This window comes from Callospermophilus lateralis, chromosome 3, assembly GCF_048772815.1.
Source record: "Callospermophilus lateralis isolate mCalLat2 chromosome 3, mCalLat2.hap1, whole genome shotgun sequence".
Taxonomy (NCBI): Eukaryota; Metazoa; Chordata; class Mammalia; order Rodentia; family Sciuridae; genus Callospermophilus; species Callospermophilus lateralis.
Window position 1 is genome coordinate 161,157,649 of NC_135307.1, and position 16,037 is coordinate 161,173,685.

At 32.6% G+C, this 16,037-nt stretch overlaps 1 protein-coding gene across 3 annotated transcripts in view; it reads left to right on the forward strand.

The window, feature by feature from the left end:
- The window catches only part of Esf1 (ESF1 nucleolar pre-rRNA processing protein), a 72,353-nt gene that overhangs the window by 2,434 nt on the left and 53,882 nt on the right, over nucleotides 1–16,037 (forward strand). For all 3 annotated transcript variants that reach the window (XM_076848948.1, XM_076848947.1, XM_076848946.1), the window contains exons 3-8: nucleotides 5,025–5,374; nucleotides 6,221–6,334; nucleotides 8,625–8,725; nucleotides 10,216–10,368; nucleotides 11,648–11,762; nucleotides 13,556–13,703. In XM_076848948.1, coding sequence (XP_076705063.1) covers nucleotides 5,025–5,374; nucleotides 6,221–6,334; nucleotides 8,625–8,725; nucleotides 10,216–10,368; nucleotides 11,648–11,762; nucleotides 13,556–13,703 — 981 coding nt within the window. The remainder of the gene's footprint in view (nucleotides 1–5,024; nucleotides 5,375–6,220; nucleotides 6,335–8,624; nucleotides 8,726–10,215; nucleotides 10,369–11,647; nucleotides 11,763–13,555; nucleotides 13,704–16,037) is intronic.

The window sequence follows — 16,037 nt, forward strand, 5'->3', positions numbered from 1 at the left end:
TAATCACTTCATAAGAAGAGATATGTCTGAAGGTAAGGAGAATTGTATATTCATGTATTAATTAATTACTTTAAATATTTGTGACTAATATGTGGTAGCTAGAACATGGGGTATGGTCCCCCATCTTAAGGCTTTTGCTAGCTTATTTGATGCCTTTGAGCAAATTAGAAAAAGGTATACTCTGAACACATAGCTCTCCAGTGCTCACAGTTTGGTGGGGGATAACACTTTTGAGAGAAGCAACAGGTTGTTTTCCCCTGAACTAAGCCACTCTGCAGGGTACATGGTTTGATGAGTAAAGATGGCTTTTATTTCAGCCCTTTCTCCTTTGTAGATGCCCATGTGCAGATAAAAGCCCTCTAAACTCTGTGAAGTGGTCCTAGTCTAAAGTAGCACTATCCAACAGAAGTGCATAATTTTTGAATTTTTAATAGCCATGTTAAAAAGTGAGAAGAAGGGGCTGGGGTCGTAGCTCAGTGGTAGAGTAGTTGTTGCTAATGTGTGAGGCACTGTGTTCCATTCTCAGCACCGCATATAAGTAAATAAAATAAAGGTTCATTGACAACTAAAAAATATTTTTAAAAAATTGAGAAGAAACAGATGAAGTTAATTTTAATAACATATTTAACCAGTTATATAAAAAATTTATTTCAGTTTGTAATCAATATTTTATAAATTAATGACATTTACATCCTATTTTTGCACTAATCTCAAGTTGAATGAGCCATATTTCAAGTGCAAAATTGTCATTTATGGCTCCTTGCCACTATATTGGACAGCATAAATCTAAAGTGGAAGAAAATCAGAACCAGAGAATAAAATAGAATAACAGTGCCATAAAAGATGTTTAGCAGAGAGCTATGGAAGTGCATAAGAAGGGGCTGCTCAAGATGTGATAATCAGATAAAAAGTGCTAGAAGATGCACTGTTTTGATTGAGGTTTGGAAAGGATTTAAGTTTGAGGATCAAGCTGTTCTACATATAGAGAACTATTTGAGCGAAGTTGTGATTATTCATGTTGAAAAAGAGAACCATTTGTGATTAGATAAAATCTTGAAGAGGTAAAAGGGTAATAGATATAGAAATGACTATTTGGAACTAGGTAAGAAAACACCTGGCATCTAGTTTGTATTTACATGTTAACTGTTTAATAAAATTTTGTGTTGCCTCTGACAGCAGGAAATTTTAAATATTGATGTTGCTCATAGTTGATGTTGTAACTGAAAATTGGTGGTATAGATGAGCCAGATTGGCTACAATTATAGTACCCAAGGAGGATAGGCATTAGGAAAAGACAGGCAGGTCTTGAGACAGGAATCACATTCGGAAAATAGGAAGTATTAGGCAGTGGGCAGAATTCTAAATAGTAGAGATGAGGGTTTCTGAGATGGGGTCCCATTTCACTTGTAGCAGAACCAGACAGCAAACCTCACGCAAAATAGAAAAGATATACGAATCTAATTACTGAAATTGAGTAAAATTGGACTGAGACCAGCAAGGTTGATGTGATGCTGAGTTTGTGAAGTAAGCTAGCCTAGCATCCTTGAGGTTCCAGTTAGTTTAGGACACTGGATTAATATAACATCATTTTAATCCTTTCAGTTGGTTTTAACAGAATAGTTTTAAAATTCTTTTCTCATTTAATTTTATCAATAACCTTGAGAAATGAAAGATATATCAAGAAGCCAAGTTAAAGTGATTTATGTAAGAAACACGTGGAACTGGAACTATAATTCATGTCTTCTGACTCTTTTTACCCCATCATGTTGCTGGCTTTATTTATATTGGTTCCACAATCTGGAATTAAATGATTGAATATACAATCCTCTTTTATTCATTAATTAATCACCAAGTATCATTGCAGCAAGTACTACATGCAAGGGACTTTTAAAGGTCAATAAGGAAAAGAATAACATAAGGAGTTACAGTTTCATATTTGTCATTATATAATGTTCACGAGGGGTTGGAGCTGTAGCTGAGTGGTAGAGAGCCTGCCTCAAATGTGTGAGGCACTGGGGTCAATTCCCAGCACCACATAAAAATAAATAAAGATAGTGTCCATCTACAACTGCAAAAATAAATAAAATGTTCATGACCAGCACTTGTAGGCCTAAGAATTTATTTTAGGTAAATAATTGGAAGTGTGTGCAAAGAATATGATTGCAGCATAAAAATGTTAACCTAAATCATTAAATGATTGATTAAAAAATTATAGTAATACAAACATCTATGATGTGTAAAGTTTTAAAAATAGATTGTTTAATATCACCAGCTACTTTGAGAAAAATTTTGAGGGTTATATATCAAAATAACCATTGGGTAATCTCTGAATGAGAAGCTAATGATCATCTTAATTTTCTTCATTAAGCCATATTTTCTTAATTTTTTTTTTGCAGTGTACATTCATATAATTAGGGAGAAAATGGTAAAACAGCTTTTTAAAAAGTAGTGTAACTAGTAGTAGTGTTTATAATAACTACTAGACCAGTTATCATTGAAGAATAGGGACAGTCACTTATTTTGTAACCCCACTTTATCTAAAATGAAGCTTTGGGGCTTGGGTTATGGCTCAGTGGTAGGGCATTCTCCTAGCATGTATGAGGTCCTGGGTTCAATTCTTAGTACCACATGAAAATAAAGTCCATCAACAACTAAAAAAATTCTTTTAAATAAATAAATAAAAATAAAATGAAGATTTGTATGTTGTGGGCTCATATGTAATTATGTATTATTTCAACATCTTTGAAAACATAATCACTGCATCACGTCTGTGACATCAGGAGTATTTAGAATAAAGCTAACTTTTAAAAGTTAATTCAGTGAAAAAATTTCAGTGATGTGCTTTAATGGTATAATGATGTGCTTTAATGGTATAATGACTGATGCTGGAGAAATATTATTAGATAAGTATCTTATTTCTCAGTGTTGCTTAAAAGTGAATTATGCTTAACTCATAATATCTTACTTTCACTTTTATGTTCTTCTGATGCCCTTACACAGAACTCATGACAGTACCTTCTTTTTCAAATTGCTAGCCAGTTATTTTTATTACTGTGTACTTTGTGAAACCAGAAATCAAAGCCCATTTCCTTCCCTCCTAACAAAATGCCTTTCATTCAGTTAATCTTAAGTCAAATGATATCTGTGCAAAGTCTTCCTTTTTATAAATATTCTTTGCAGACAAACTTAAATGTCTCTGGGGCTTAAAACATGGATTCATAAATCAATAAAATTTTTCCTTTATTTATGAACTTATCAAGGATGGGAATTATATTACATATCATCTCATTTCCGTTCACCTGTTTCAATGCTCTGTATATAGTAGATAATGAATAAATACTGTTAAGAGTGTAGGACTAAGAGAAACCAAGTTTCAGGGTTTTTTAAAAAATTTTTTAAAAAACTTTTTTAAAAAAAATTTTTGTTGTATTTTTTATACCTTTATTTTATTTATTTATATGTGGTGCTGAGGATCGAACCCAGTCTCTTACACATAGTAGGCAAGTGCTCTACCACTGAGCTATAGCCCCAGCCCCAAGTCTTAAACTTTTAAATTTGCCTTTAATTCTCCGAGGTTTGAGTCTATGAGTAAGCAGAAATGTAAGCATCAACTTAAACATAATAAACTATGTAGGATATGGGGAGACACACACACACACACACACACACACACATAAGTGATTGCTTATAGAAGTAAGAAACAAGCCTGAACGGGCTGGTTTTTGAGTCCTGAGGGCTAAAAAGGAATCCTAAACAAAACATCTTGATATATCAATGACTTAATAACAGTTAGTTACAAAGTTCAAAAGCAAAAACGTTATCATATTTCTCTTTATAGGTAATCTCATCGAAATCACAATTTCTGTTGTCAGTCACATATGAATGAGTCAATTTTATCTCACAACTCTGAGCTGTATCTCTTAATAACTAGCAGCTTTATTTATTGATGTTTTCTCTTGGAAAGGCACTTCAAATTTAATATATTTAATATATTCAAAACTGAATTCATAATTTCCCTTCACCAAAAAAACTGATTATTTTCCAGTGTTTTCTATTCATCTAGCTAGCTAGCTAGTTAGCTTCCTGGTTCTGTAAGCCAAGAAGCCAGAACTCATCTTTGACACTTCTGAAACTTCTGTTCCTTGTATCAAAAACCCCTGTCACTGATCATTACTTTTACCTCCTTAAAGACTTGGAAGTCTTCACTTCTCTACATTTCTGCTGCCACCAATCTAATGCTATCTTCATTTATTGTCTAGAGTATTGTACTGTCCTTCAGAAAGCTCCATTCACATCTACTTTTTACTCTCTCCAGCCAGTTTTCTACATAACAGTCAAGGTGACTTCAATATGCAAATTTGACTGTCCTTTTGAAAACATAGCAATGGTTTCCCATTTCTTTTAGGAAAAAGTCCATCCAACCTGCTCTGTATGGTTTTTGGATATTATGACTCCTATGTGAATCTTTAGTTCCATCTGTTTCTTAACTGATTGCTATCCACAATCCAGACAGGATTATTGACTTTTTCCAACTGGCAGATCTTTAGATGCTTTCTTTGCTGTTTATAACAAAATTCCTTTATCTATTAATCTAATTTGATTATTTATTTTTCAGATAATAGCTTAATTATATCTCACTTAGAAACCACTATTATATGTTTTCAGAAAGCATGATATAACTTTCCTTTTTAGAATTTATCCAAGTTATAATTTCTTTTGTTGTGTATATAGGTTTGATTGGTTTTATTTGATACCTGTTTATTGATCTTCTTCATTCAAAGTACAGTGAGGACATTAATTACTTCATTTTTGCCAGTGATTGTCTAAGATAGGCCCGCCATAAATATAAAAAAAAAGTCTATTTGTATGAGCTGGATATATTTTTAAATTTCTATTAAATAACTTAGGTAAGGCTGAATTTTTTCATAGAAGTTTTATTTTTACTGTATAAAATGTCACAATAACTTGGATTCAATTTAATTCACTGTGAACTTTTCTCCTCCCTTAATAACATTTTGCAACAGTTCCATTCATAGTGGCAAGTGACACTGATGGTAAAATGTTTGACAAAGACACTCTGGAGGAAGATTCAGACAGTGTTAGTGAAATAGGAAGTGATGAGGAATCTGAAGATGAAATCACAGGTGGTGGTGGCTCTTCAGCTGATGATGATGGAAATGAAGATGATCAAAAGGAAGATGAAGATAGTGAAGAAGATAGTGAAAGTGACAGTGGCCCTGATCTTGCAAGGGGGAAAGGAAATGTAGAAACTAGTTCTGAAGATGATGATGATTTGGCAGATTTATTTCCAGAAGAGCCTGGTTTTGAGCATGCTTGGAGAGAATTAGATAAAGATGCTCCTCGGGCTGATGAGGTAACATTTTGAATAAGATTATTTATGAATAACTTGTTACAATTAACTTGTATGAATAGTAAAATCAATATCATGAAGTTAAATGGAAAGGAAACTGTCAGTGTACCTCAGTAGTAGAACACTTGCCTAACATGTATGAAACCCTGGGTTTGATCCCCAACATCACAAAAAATTAATAAGTTGAAAAACCTTTTTTTGGTAATAGTATTCTTTGTGTGTTTTGGAGTTTTTGTTTTGTTTTGTTTGTATTTTGTGGTTCTGGGAGTCAAACCCACAGCCTTACGCATGCTAGGCAAGTGCTCTACCGCTAAGCCACCATTGCCCCCCTCCTCTAACCACGTAGTAATATTTTTCATGATTCTGATTTAAACTTCTTGATATGGAATATGTTTATATAAATTAGAAGATGTCTGTCCAAGCAGATAAAGAAGTTCTACATAACTAATTAAAACTCACTTGAAATTTTTACAAAATACTTGTTTTAGCTAGTAATTTACCTTCTGTACCTGCTGCACCTTAGGGAAATGTTATGGGGTCACATAAGGCCCCTCCCATGCATGGGTGACAGATAGTTTGACAAATTTAGAGTTAAAAAAAAAAATCATATCCATGTTCTAATTTAAGAACTGAGAAGCAAGTAAGTAGGTTTTTTTTTTTTTTTTTTTTTTTTTTTAGGTTTTACTATTGTTTAACTAGCTGGAAGTTCTCTTTTACATGTTGAAACAGCTTAGATAACTACTGAAAATTTCATAACTTGGGGAAAAGAAAGCATATTTTTGAATTTTTATTTTTCAACCATTAAAAATAATATAGATTATATAATACTTAATTCTTTTCCTTTCTCAGATCACACATCGGTTAGCGGTTTGCAACATGGACTGGGATAGATTAAAGGCAAAAGATTTGCTGGCTCTGTTCAATTCTTTTAAACCTAAAGGAGGTGTTATATTTTCTGTAAAGGTGAGAATTAATTTCATTTTAAAGTAAAACTTCTAGATATTTAAAGTTAGATTTGACCTTTTTTTCCTCCAGTGACTTAAAATGTTGTGGCTGTTTTTTCTTTTATAGAAAATAATTTATCTGGAAATTGTCCATTACAACTGGGCATGAAACTAATGTAGACAGGTTGAAGTGTTAGGAAGAGGTAAAATTTTCTTGATGGATTATATGATTGTGTACACTTTAAAAGCCCAAATAAATTCAGGTTTCATAAAGCAGTATGGTATAAGATAAATATTAAGAAATAATTTGCATTCCTCATTACTGGCATTAACCAGTTAAGGGAAGAAATTCAAATTGCATTGACAACAAAGTTAAAGTTCTTGGGAATTACCTTAATAAGTACTTTAAGACCTATATGAAATAAGCTAAAACATAATAAATGTAAGCCAGTGTAATGATTAAGTATCCAGACTTTGCTTCATGTTAGACCTATGTCAAAGTTTCATTCTCATAAATGCTATGTGATCTTGGGTACTTAATTAATGCTCTATTCATTTAGCAAATGGATATAACAATAGTACTTTCTGTGGTGGTTATGAGGGTTAGGAGCTCACACTTAAGTCTTTAATACAGTTTCTGAAGTAGTTCACATTTATTTATTTTTTTATTTGTTGCTCAAAACATTACAATGATCTTGACATATCATGCATTTGATTCAAATGGGGTATGAATTCTTATTTTTCCACGTGTACAGATTGCAGGATCACATTGGTTATACAGCCACGTTTATACATATAACCATACTAGTGTCTGTTGTATTCTGCTACCCTTCTTATCCACCCCTCTCCCCTTTCTTCCCCTCCCATCACCTCTCTCTACCCCATCTACTGGAACATTTATTTATTTTTTATTTTTAAGACAAGATCTCCCTAAATTGCATAGGACCTCACTAAGTTGCTGAGGCTGGCTTTGAACTTGCAATCCTCCTGCCTCAGCCTCCAGAGTTGCTTAGGATTATAAGTGTATGCCAATGTGTCTATCTCTTTTTTTAAATATTTTTAAATGTCACTTCTATAGTTTTATTGTAGTTTCAATCAAAGTCTCAGTTCAAGTTAAGAAAAGGATGTCAGTAGTCATCCAAAAGAATAAACAAGAATGGAGCTGAGATTGTCATTCTGCTTGAATACCTGTTGTTGAGATAAATGGACAAGTCATTGGATAAAAAACTTAGTTCATATCTTCACCTCACAATAACCCAAGCTAAACTCCAGCATTAAGCAAATGGGAAAAAATTAAAAATCAAACCAAAGAAACAAGACAAAAAGAATTATATTTTGTGAATTCCTGGGTTCTAGGAGGTGGGTAAATAGGAGTTTTTAGATCTAGAAAAGAAAAAAAAATCAGATGTGACTACATATATGCATTCCATGTCAATCTATTATGTAAAACTCGAAGTAGTAAGAAAAATTCAAATTATCTTGTTGGTAAATTGTGTATTTCAGACAGCTTAAAAAACATTAGGTAACAAATGTATATTAAGCTCGGCAATATCAAACAATGTAAATTAATATATTTCTTGACTCTGAAAGTAGCCAAGATTTAAAAAAAAATACCAGTGAGAGTAAATTCTTTTTCTTATACCCAAACTATATTTAATTTATATGGTAAGAGTTTCAGCAGTTCTTTTCTTTAGTATTTGAAAGGTTTTTTATTTTTTGTAGTTGTAGGTGGACAGAATGCCTTTATTTTGTGTATTTTTATGTGGTGCTGAGGATCAAACCCAGTGCTTCACGCATGCTAGGCAAGTGCTCTACCACTGAGCGACAGTCCCAGCCCTTGAATAATTTTTTTAAAAGAACACATTGGATAAACAGTATGACAGAAATAAGTTGGGTATTATAAAGTTGATTTTGTTATGTTTTATATCTTTCTATTTTATTTAAACCGTTTAACCAGTCCATTTTCTTATGTTTTATTCAGAATTCCTTGAGCTTAGAACCTTATTTTGCATTTCTTAATTTTTCTGTTGGATCCTAGAGTCATCTTGCCCAAGGTGGTGTGTGGAAGAAATACTTTTTTTTTTTTTTTTTCAATTTTTGTTTAAGGCCCAGGTCTGTTACTTTTTAGCCAAGGTGATTTATTTAAAGGAAATTCCTTGGGATGCTTTACCTTCCTGTAATGAGTTTGAAAGTGAATTGCTGTTTTCATTGAGTAAAGTTGTGACTCTGAAAGTTCTTGACCTTGACGGGTCTACATATTGTATGGGAAGGAATGTATAAATTACATCCATCTTATTTTTTGTGTTTAGATATATCCTTCAGAGTTTGGAAAAGAAAGGATGAAAGAAGAACAAGTTCAAGGACCAGTAGAGTTACTAAGTATTCCTGAAGATGCCCCTGAAAAAGACTGGTACTAAGTTGCTATAGAACATAAACCTTATAAATTCATGTCATTATTTTAAAATTCTGGTTACTTTCATAGGACTAAAGTTTACATTTGAACCATATATGATTCAAACAGGTCTTATAAAACAGATTATAATCTGTCAGAAGTGGCACACTATTCAAACAACATTTTGTGCATATATTTATATATTCTTGGAAATATTGCAGTTCTTTTTTTGGGGGGGTGGTACCAGGATTAAACTCAGAGGCACTTGGCCACTGAACCACATCCCAGCCATATTTTGTCTTTTATTTAGACCCAGGGTCTCACTGAGTTGCTTAGTGCTTCGCAGTTGCTGAGGCTAGCTTTGAACTCACAGTTCTCCTGCCTCAGCCTCCCAGGTGGTTGGGATTACAGGAGAGTGCCAATTAAAAAAAAACATTTCATGATTAAAGTGAGTTAAAGTTTCTCCCACCCTCATGACTCTGAATTAGTAAGTTTTGCGTTTTTTCTGAGGTGTTACTTTCTATGTAAGTTGTACTGAAACTATTTACCTTTAAATTATTTAAGTTTTCTTACTTGAGGGGCTGGGATTGTGGCTCAGTGGTAGAGTGCCCGCCTAGCATGTGCAAGGCCCTGGGTTCCATCCTCAGCACCACATAAAAAATAAATAAATAAAATAAAGATATTGTGTACAACTACAACTAAAAAAATAATAATACTAAATAAATATTTTTTAAAAAGTTTTCTTACTTGAGATTAAATAGAAAAATTTAAAAATATACAGTGGGTAGTATAGAAAAAAATTAAGATAACTTAAAAGTCACTAGGTGGAGCTATATGTACACTTAATTAAAATGGTGATTAAATAGATTGGTGGGAAGAGAGGCATATGAAAACCTTCAAAGAATATGCTATTATGTGAAATTAAACTTAAAGTTATTTAGACTTGAAGACAGATGAATCTGGAGCAAACATTTTGCAAGATCAGGAATTTCTTTGTAAGAGCTAATGCTTTCCAAGCATATTTTATAATGTGGTGGTTTGGTCCAGTGGATTTATTTGAAAAGAGTGTGTGTTGTAGCAGAATGAACAAAATATGTATTCTAGAAATAAAATTAAGATTGTTGATAAGTATATGTATTTCCACACTCCTTTTCTAGATAATAAATGTTTAAATTGAGCTTAAATATTTAATGTTCATAAAGGAGAAGTTATAAAGGAGAGATGACTTGATTGAAGGCTAGCTTGTAATTATTTTTCTTTTTAATATTTATTTTAGTTGTAGTTGGACACAATATCTTTATTTTAATTATTTTATGTGTGGTGCTGAGGATCGAACCCAAGGCCTCACATGTGCTAGGCAAGCACTCTACCGCTGAGCCATCACTCAACCTGTAATATATTTTTCTTAAAATAATTGTTTTTAAAATAATTATTTTTATTTTTAAAGGCAGATAGATTTCTGTGTTTCTATATAAGTAAGTTTAATGATTTTTTTTTTCTCCCTTTAGGACCTCTAGAGAAAAATTAAGGGATTATCAGTTCAAACGACTGAAGTACTATTATGCAGTAGTAGATTGTGATTCTCCTGAAACTGCAAGTAAAATTTATGAGGATTGTGATGGCCTGGAATTTGAAAGTAGCTGTTCTTTCATAGATCTAAGGTAATTCAGTGTGTGTCATACCAACTACATCTTACAGCACAGCATGATCATAAGAAGTAAAATACTTGAGCTGGTGGTACTTTTTGTTGTTTTTTGTTCTAGAAGAATTATTTGCTTTTGTGGTTGAATTGTCATATAATACCTCACCCCGAAGAAAGTAAAATCATTCCCACATTTATGCGCTTTTAAACACATTAAATGTCTATTTTAAGATGGTGTATTTGTGTGATGATATATCTTTGCAACTCTTTTAGAGCTTGGGAGTAGATGAAGTAACTCAAAAAAAAAAAAAAAGCATTTAAGAAGGAGCAAAGGAACTTGCTAATAGACTGTTATCTCTGGATTTGCACTGTCCAATGTAGTAGCCATTAGTCAAATCTGGTTATTTTAATTTGTTTAATATAAAAATTTAAAATTAAACTTGCTCAGGCAACTGGACTAAATTTGGACAGAGCAGATACCATCTGCCATCTTCACAGAAATATTCTGTTGGACAGAATTGCTGTAAATGCTGTTTCAGTAAATGAATGGTATTACATACTAAAGTGTTTGTCAAGAAAGGTACATTTTATTGTATAAATCTAATAAATCCTAATTATCTGTTTACCCTCCAAAAAATTTTTAATAAAATGTATAGCACATGTTTTTTATATGTATGTGTAAACACTCACCTATATAAATTGTGAAACCTAAATATAATGGATTTCTTGGCTCTGTACATTTTTTCCCCATTCCTTAGCCTAAGCCTAAAAATTGTCAAATTACACCAGCTAATTTACTTTTAAAAGCTGCTTATTTGTGAAATGAAATTTTAGTATAATTTTGTTAAGGTTTTTGGTCTTGAATCAACCTTAAACATTTCCTTATTTTTAGTGATACCTAATGGGCATGATACTTTAGAACATTTATAACTTTTAGAACATTTACCATTAATAATTCTGTTTGATCTTCAAGAGTATCATAAAGCAAGCTACTGACTGCTATTAGTAGTCTGGTCTTTGTGAAACATGATGGATCCATGTGTGTTTGCACTTGTATTAACTGGCTCTTAAATATAAGGTTTCTATCTATATAAGTATTCACTCATTTATGAATTTTAGAAATTTTATACCTAGGTTATTTTTAACACTGTTTGCCTTTTCTGCATGGGTGTTCTGTAGAAACTTTAATATTGTTTATATGTATAAACTACAACTAATTAGTTGAGAATCTGAATGCTGCTTGTTTATCACTGTAACATATGTTTAAATAAATTTATTTATTTATTTTTGCTTATTAGGTTTATACCAGATGATATTACTTTTGATGATGAGCCCAAGGATGTAGCCTCAGAAGTGGATTTAACAGCATATAAACCAAAGTATTTCACATCTGCTGCAATGGGAACATCAACGGTATTTCTTATCTTTTAAGAAGAGATTTGTATTTTATTTACTTACAGCATCTTTAAAAATGGAAAGTATCAACATTTCAATGCTCAAGTACAAATAGAAATGAGACATAAGTATGCTTATGTTATCTACTACATCTGTTTGAACCTGTTTTCAGATTCTAGTTATACCTTTAGGCTTGATTACTCACCTGCTAATATTTCTTTTCTTCTCTTTCCCATACTCTTAGTCAAACAGTTTCTTTGGGATTGGAATATAGCTTAGTGGTAGTGCACTTGCCTAGCATGGCCCTGGGTTTCATCTCTAGCACCACTTAAAAACACTCCCCAAAACAGCTAAATTTTTTAATAAGTAATATGTTAGCTATTAATAGCCTAGTGAATAGGAGAAAGAAAGTAACAGATTTCCTCAAATGACAGTTAAGCAAAGCTAGTGAAAGTTTACAACAGGAGCACATTTTCTGCTGATATTGTCAAACCCACCCCCTTTCACCCCCCCAGTGCTGGAGATTAAACCCAGGGCCTCATACATGCTAGCCAAAGACTCTACCATCAAGCCTTTTAAAATATTACTTTGAGATAGGGTCATGCTACATTGTGCTGGCTGGCCTTAAACTTGGAGTCCTTCTGCCCAGCCACCAGAGTAACTGGGAGCATAGGCAGGTGCCACTGCACCTAGCATAATTGAAAATTTAAAAAAAAACAAAACCAGAAGCAGAATAATTCAGGACTATTAGTTGTCTCATTAACACTTAATAAGAAACAGCCAAAGGATTTCTGTGTGTTGAACTAGTTTGTTGCTTAGTGGACTGATTTCTTCTGTTCCTTACTCTAAACCTCTACCCACAGCTATACTTTGCAGCAGCCACACTGGCTTCCCTTTGCCTTTCTTGTACTCTCCAAGAAGGGGCTAGTGGCAGAAGGAGATCTATATCTGCCACCTGCAGTGGGAACTATATAGTATTGATTTAGTTACTGAGTATAGTAAAACCCTACTATAGAGTGGAAAGTAAAGTCTGAAAAATTCAGTCACATAAAATGTAAGGTCATGTTATTTTCAAAATGAAGTAGTAGCCTTAGCTAGCCATCAAGTCTTGATTTTTTTTTAGTCCTTACTGTATCATTACCATTTATATTAGTTCCAGCAATAGACTTAATTATCAGAGTAGGGATAATTCTGAATCTTTTTTTAAAAAATTTTATTTGTTCTAACTAGTTATACATAACAGTAGAATGCATTTTGACATACTGTACATAAATTGAGCACAACTTCTCATTGCTCTGGCTGTACATGGTGCAGAGTCACTCCGGTGGTGTAATTATACATGTATATATAGGGTAATAATGTCTTGTTTCATTCTACTGTCCTTCCCATCCCCACAGCCCCACCCCTCTGCTCACCCCCTCTGCACAAACCAAAGTTCCATCATTCATCCCTATCCCACCCCCTACGTCCCACCCCCACTATGGATTTACATCTGCTTATCAGGGAAAACATTCAGCTTTTGGTTTTCTCCATCAAACTTAATGTGCAACATTGATTTTTACTTCAAATAATGGAGTATCCTGCCTGTAGCAGAGAAATAGGAAAGAAATGATATAAGTTCATTAAAACTAATTCTCTTGCCACAGATAGAACACTGTTTATTAATCATGTCATTCATATATTTGTTTTAGTATATCTTTACTTGTTTAACTTACAACTGTTAAACATCCAAAATAACAGTATTCTTATTCTTTAACAAGTGTGAGTTGTTGACATTTCCATATTTGTTTATTTTGTTTTCACTGGTAAAGGTGGAGATAACTTGGGATGAGACTGATCATGAAAGGATCACAACACTCAACAGAAAATTTAAAAAGGAAGAGCTTTTGGACATGGATTTTCAAGCCTATTTAGCTTCCTCTAGTGAAGATGAGGATGAGTTAGAGGAGGAGATACAAGGTACTTGCTGATCTTTTAGTAACTGTCATGGAAATATATCCTTAGCAGTAATTTAAAGGGGAGAGTCTTAATTCTTAAGCCATCTGCAAAGCATATTCATATTCATAGTATTAGATACGTCTTTAGATAGTGTTTGAAAAAAAATTTTTTAAGTGTTTTTTAAGCCTGAATTTCTTTAACCATAAGCATTTTATTTAAAACCCTAGCCTTACAAAGAGACCTGGTCTTTTAGACTTTTTGCGATTTGTATATTTATACAATCTCTCAATGAACTTGTAAAATGCTGTGTTAATCCTCCTTTTTAAACAAAGAGATTGGGGATTAATTGAATATATTTTACATAACATTTTTTTCAATAAGTGAACCTTCACTTCTGAAATTAAGACTTGCAGCCTTAACTTATTGAAGTCTGAAGGCAAAAATAAGCCAGGCATGGTGGTGCACAACTGTACTCTGAGCAACTTGAGAGGCTGACTAGGATTGCAAGTTCCAGGCCAGCCTCAGTGACTCATTGAAACCTTGTCTCAAAACAAGAAAAAATTAAGAGGACTTGAGATGTAGCTCAGTAGTAGAGCATCCTGGGTTTAATCCCTAGTACTGAAAAAAACAAATAAATAAAGGCAATATTTCTGTAAACCTTTATTTTGTTTTTATTAATTTGTTTATACATAGTGTTGAGAATCGAACCCAGTGCCTCACATGCTAGGCAAGAGCCCATCACTGAGCCACAATCCCAGCCTTCCTGAATAATGTAGTAATCTTTAAACAAGTTTCATATTATCATCATGTGTTGTAATGCTACTTATTTTTAAGTACCACAGGTTGTAATATTGCCATTTTGTACTACCTTTAAGTTTCACCTCTTCCTGTGCTTTTTTTCTTTCTAAATCTGGTATCATTTTCATTCTTCTTGAATATGCCTTTAGAATTTCTTGTAGTGTGTGCTGGTGTCAAACTGTTGAGCTTAGTTTGTCTTTCAAAACAGCTTTATTTTGCTTTCATTTATAAAGAATTCCAAGTTGCCATTCCTTTCCACTGCCACATTAATAACTACATTCTGCTATTTTCTGACTTGTTTTTAGAAATCAGCTACCTTTTTAGACTTTTTAAAAGTTTGTCTAGTTGCTTTTAATTTTTATTTATTTATTTCTCCAGTTTCACTATGATGTTTGTTAAAGCTGACTAATTTTTGTTTATTGAACTTGGGGTTTGTAGGGTTTCCTAAATCTATGATTGGGTATCTTTCATCAGTATTGGAAAATTCTCAGCCATTATGTTTTTAGGCGATTTTTCTCTTACCCTTTTGGTACTATTAAATATGTGTTAGAACTTTTCATTAATGTCTTCTCTATCTACTAAATTTTGGGGGCTGGGGTTGCAGCTCAGTGCTAGAGTGTTTGCATGTGTGAGGCACTGGGTTCGATACTCAGCACCACATAAAAATAAATAAATAAATTTTTTATCTATTGTTTCCATTGCATTTTGGATTTTTTTTTTTTAACCAATTTACTGCTTGTCTTTTCAGCAATGTTGAATCTGCTAATAGATCTATCCATTGAGTTCTTAAGTTTGGTTATTATATATTTCAACTTCTGGAAGTCCTTTTCCCCTATTTTTCCTGTCAATAACATCATTTTTATAAGTTTTATACTTACTGCAGATAGCTTTAACATATTCTTTTATTTCTATAAGTAGTAAACATGTTTTTATAGTCTGACAGTTTCAATATTTCATATATTTTACATTGGCTACTATTTTTTTTAACAAGATGTTTATCTTTATTTACTTGTGGGCCTCGTTATCTTTGTGTGCTGGTTTAATATCTGACATGAGGTTAACTTTCTTAAGAGAGTGAACTTTCATTTACTTTTCTCAGTCGAGGACCACATTACTCCAAGTTTTAAGGCTTCTATGGATCAAGAAGTAGGAAATGCTTTCAGAGTAAACTGAGTCTTTAACACTGGGATCATCTCTCCAGTATTTCTTTCTTAATTTTGACATGGTAATTCTTCACTAACTTGTTAGTTGCTTGAAACATTTCTTTCTTTTTTAAGTTTCTAAAGCTTTAAAAGATTTTAAAAATATTTCTTCCAACTTTATGTTTTCAGTGAAAGGATTGATCTCAAGTACCTACTTTGCCTTATAGAAACAGAAAAATTCTCAGATTATTTTGATTCATTTAAGATTTTTCTTTTGATGATTGATATGGTTAATGGTTACTTTTAAATCATAAATGCTGTATGCTTTAAATAACCAAAGCCCCAAATAAATGTTTCCTGTATTAGATCTGTCTTTAAAAATTTGATTGCTTGGTTGTAATTTCATGTCATTTTT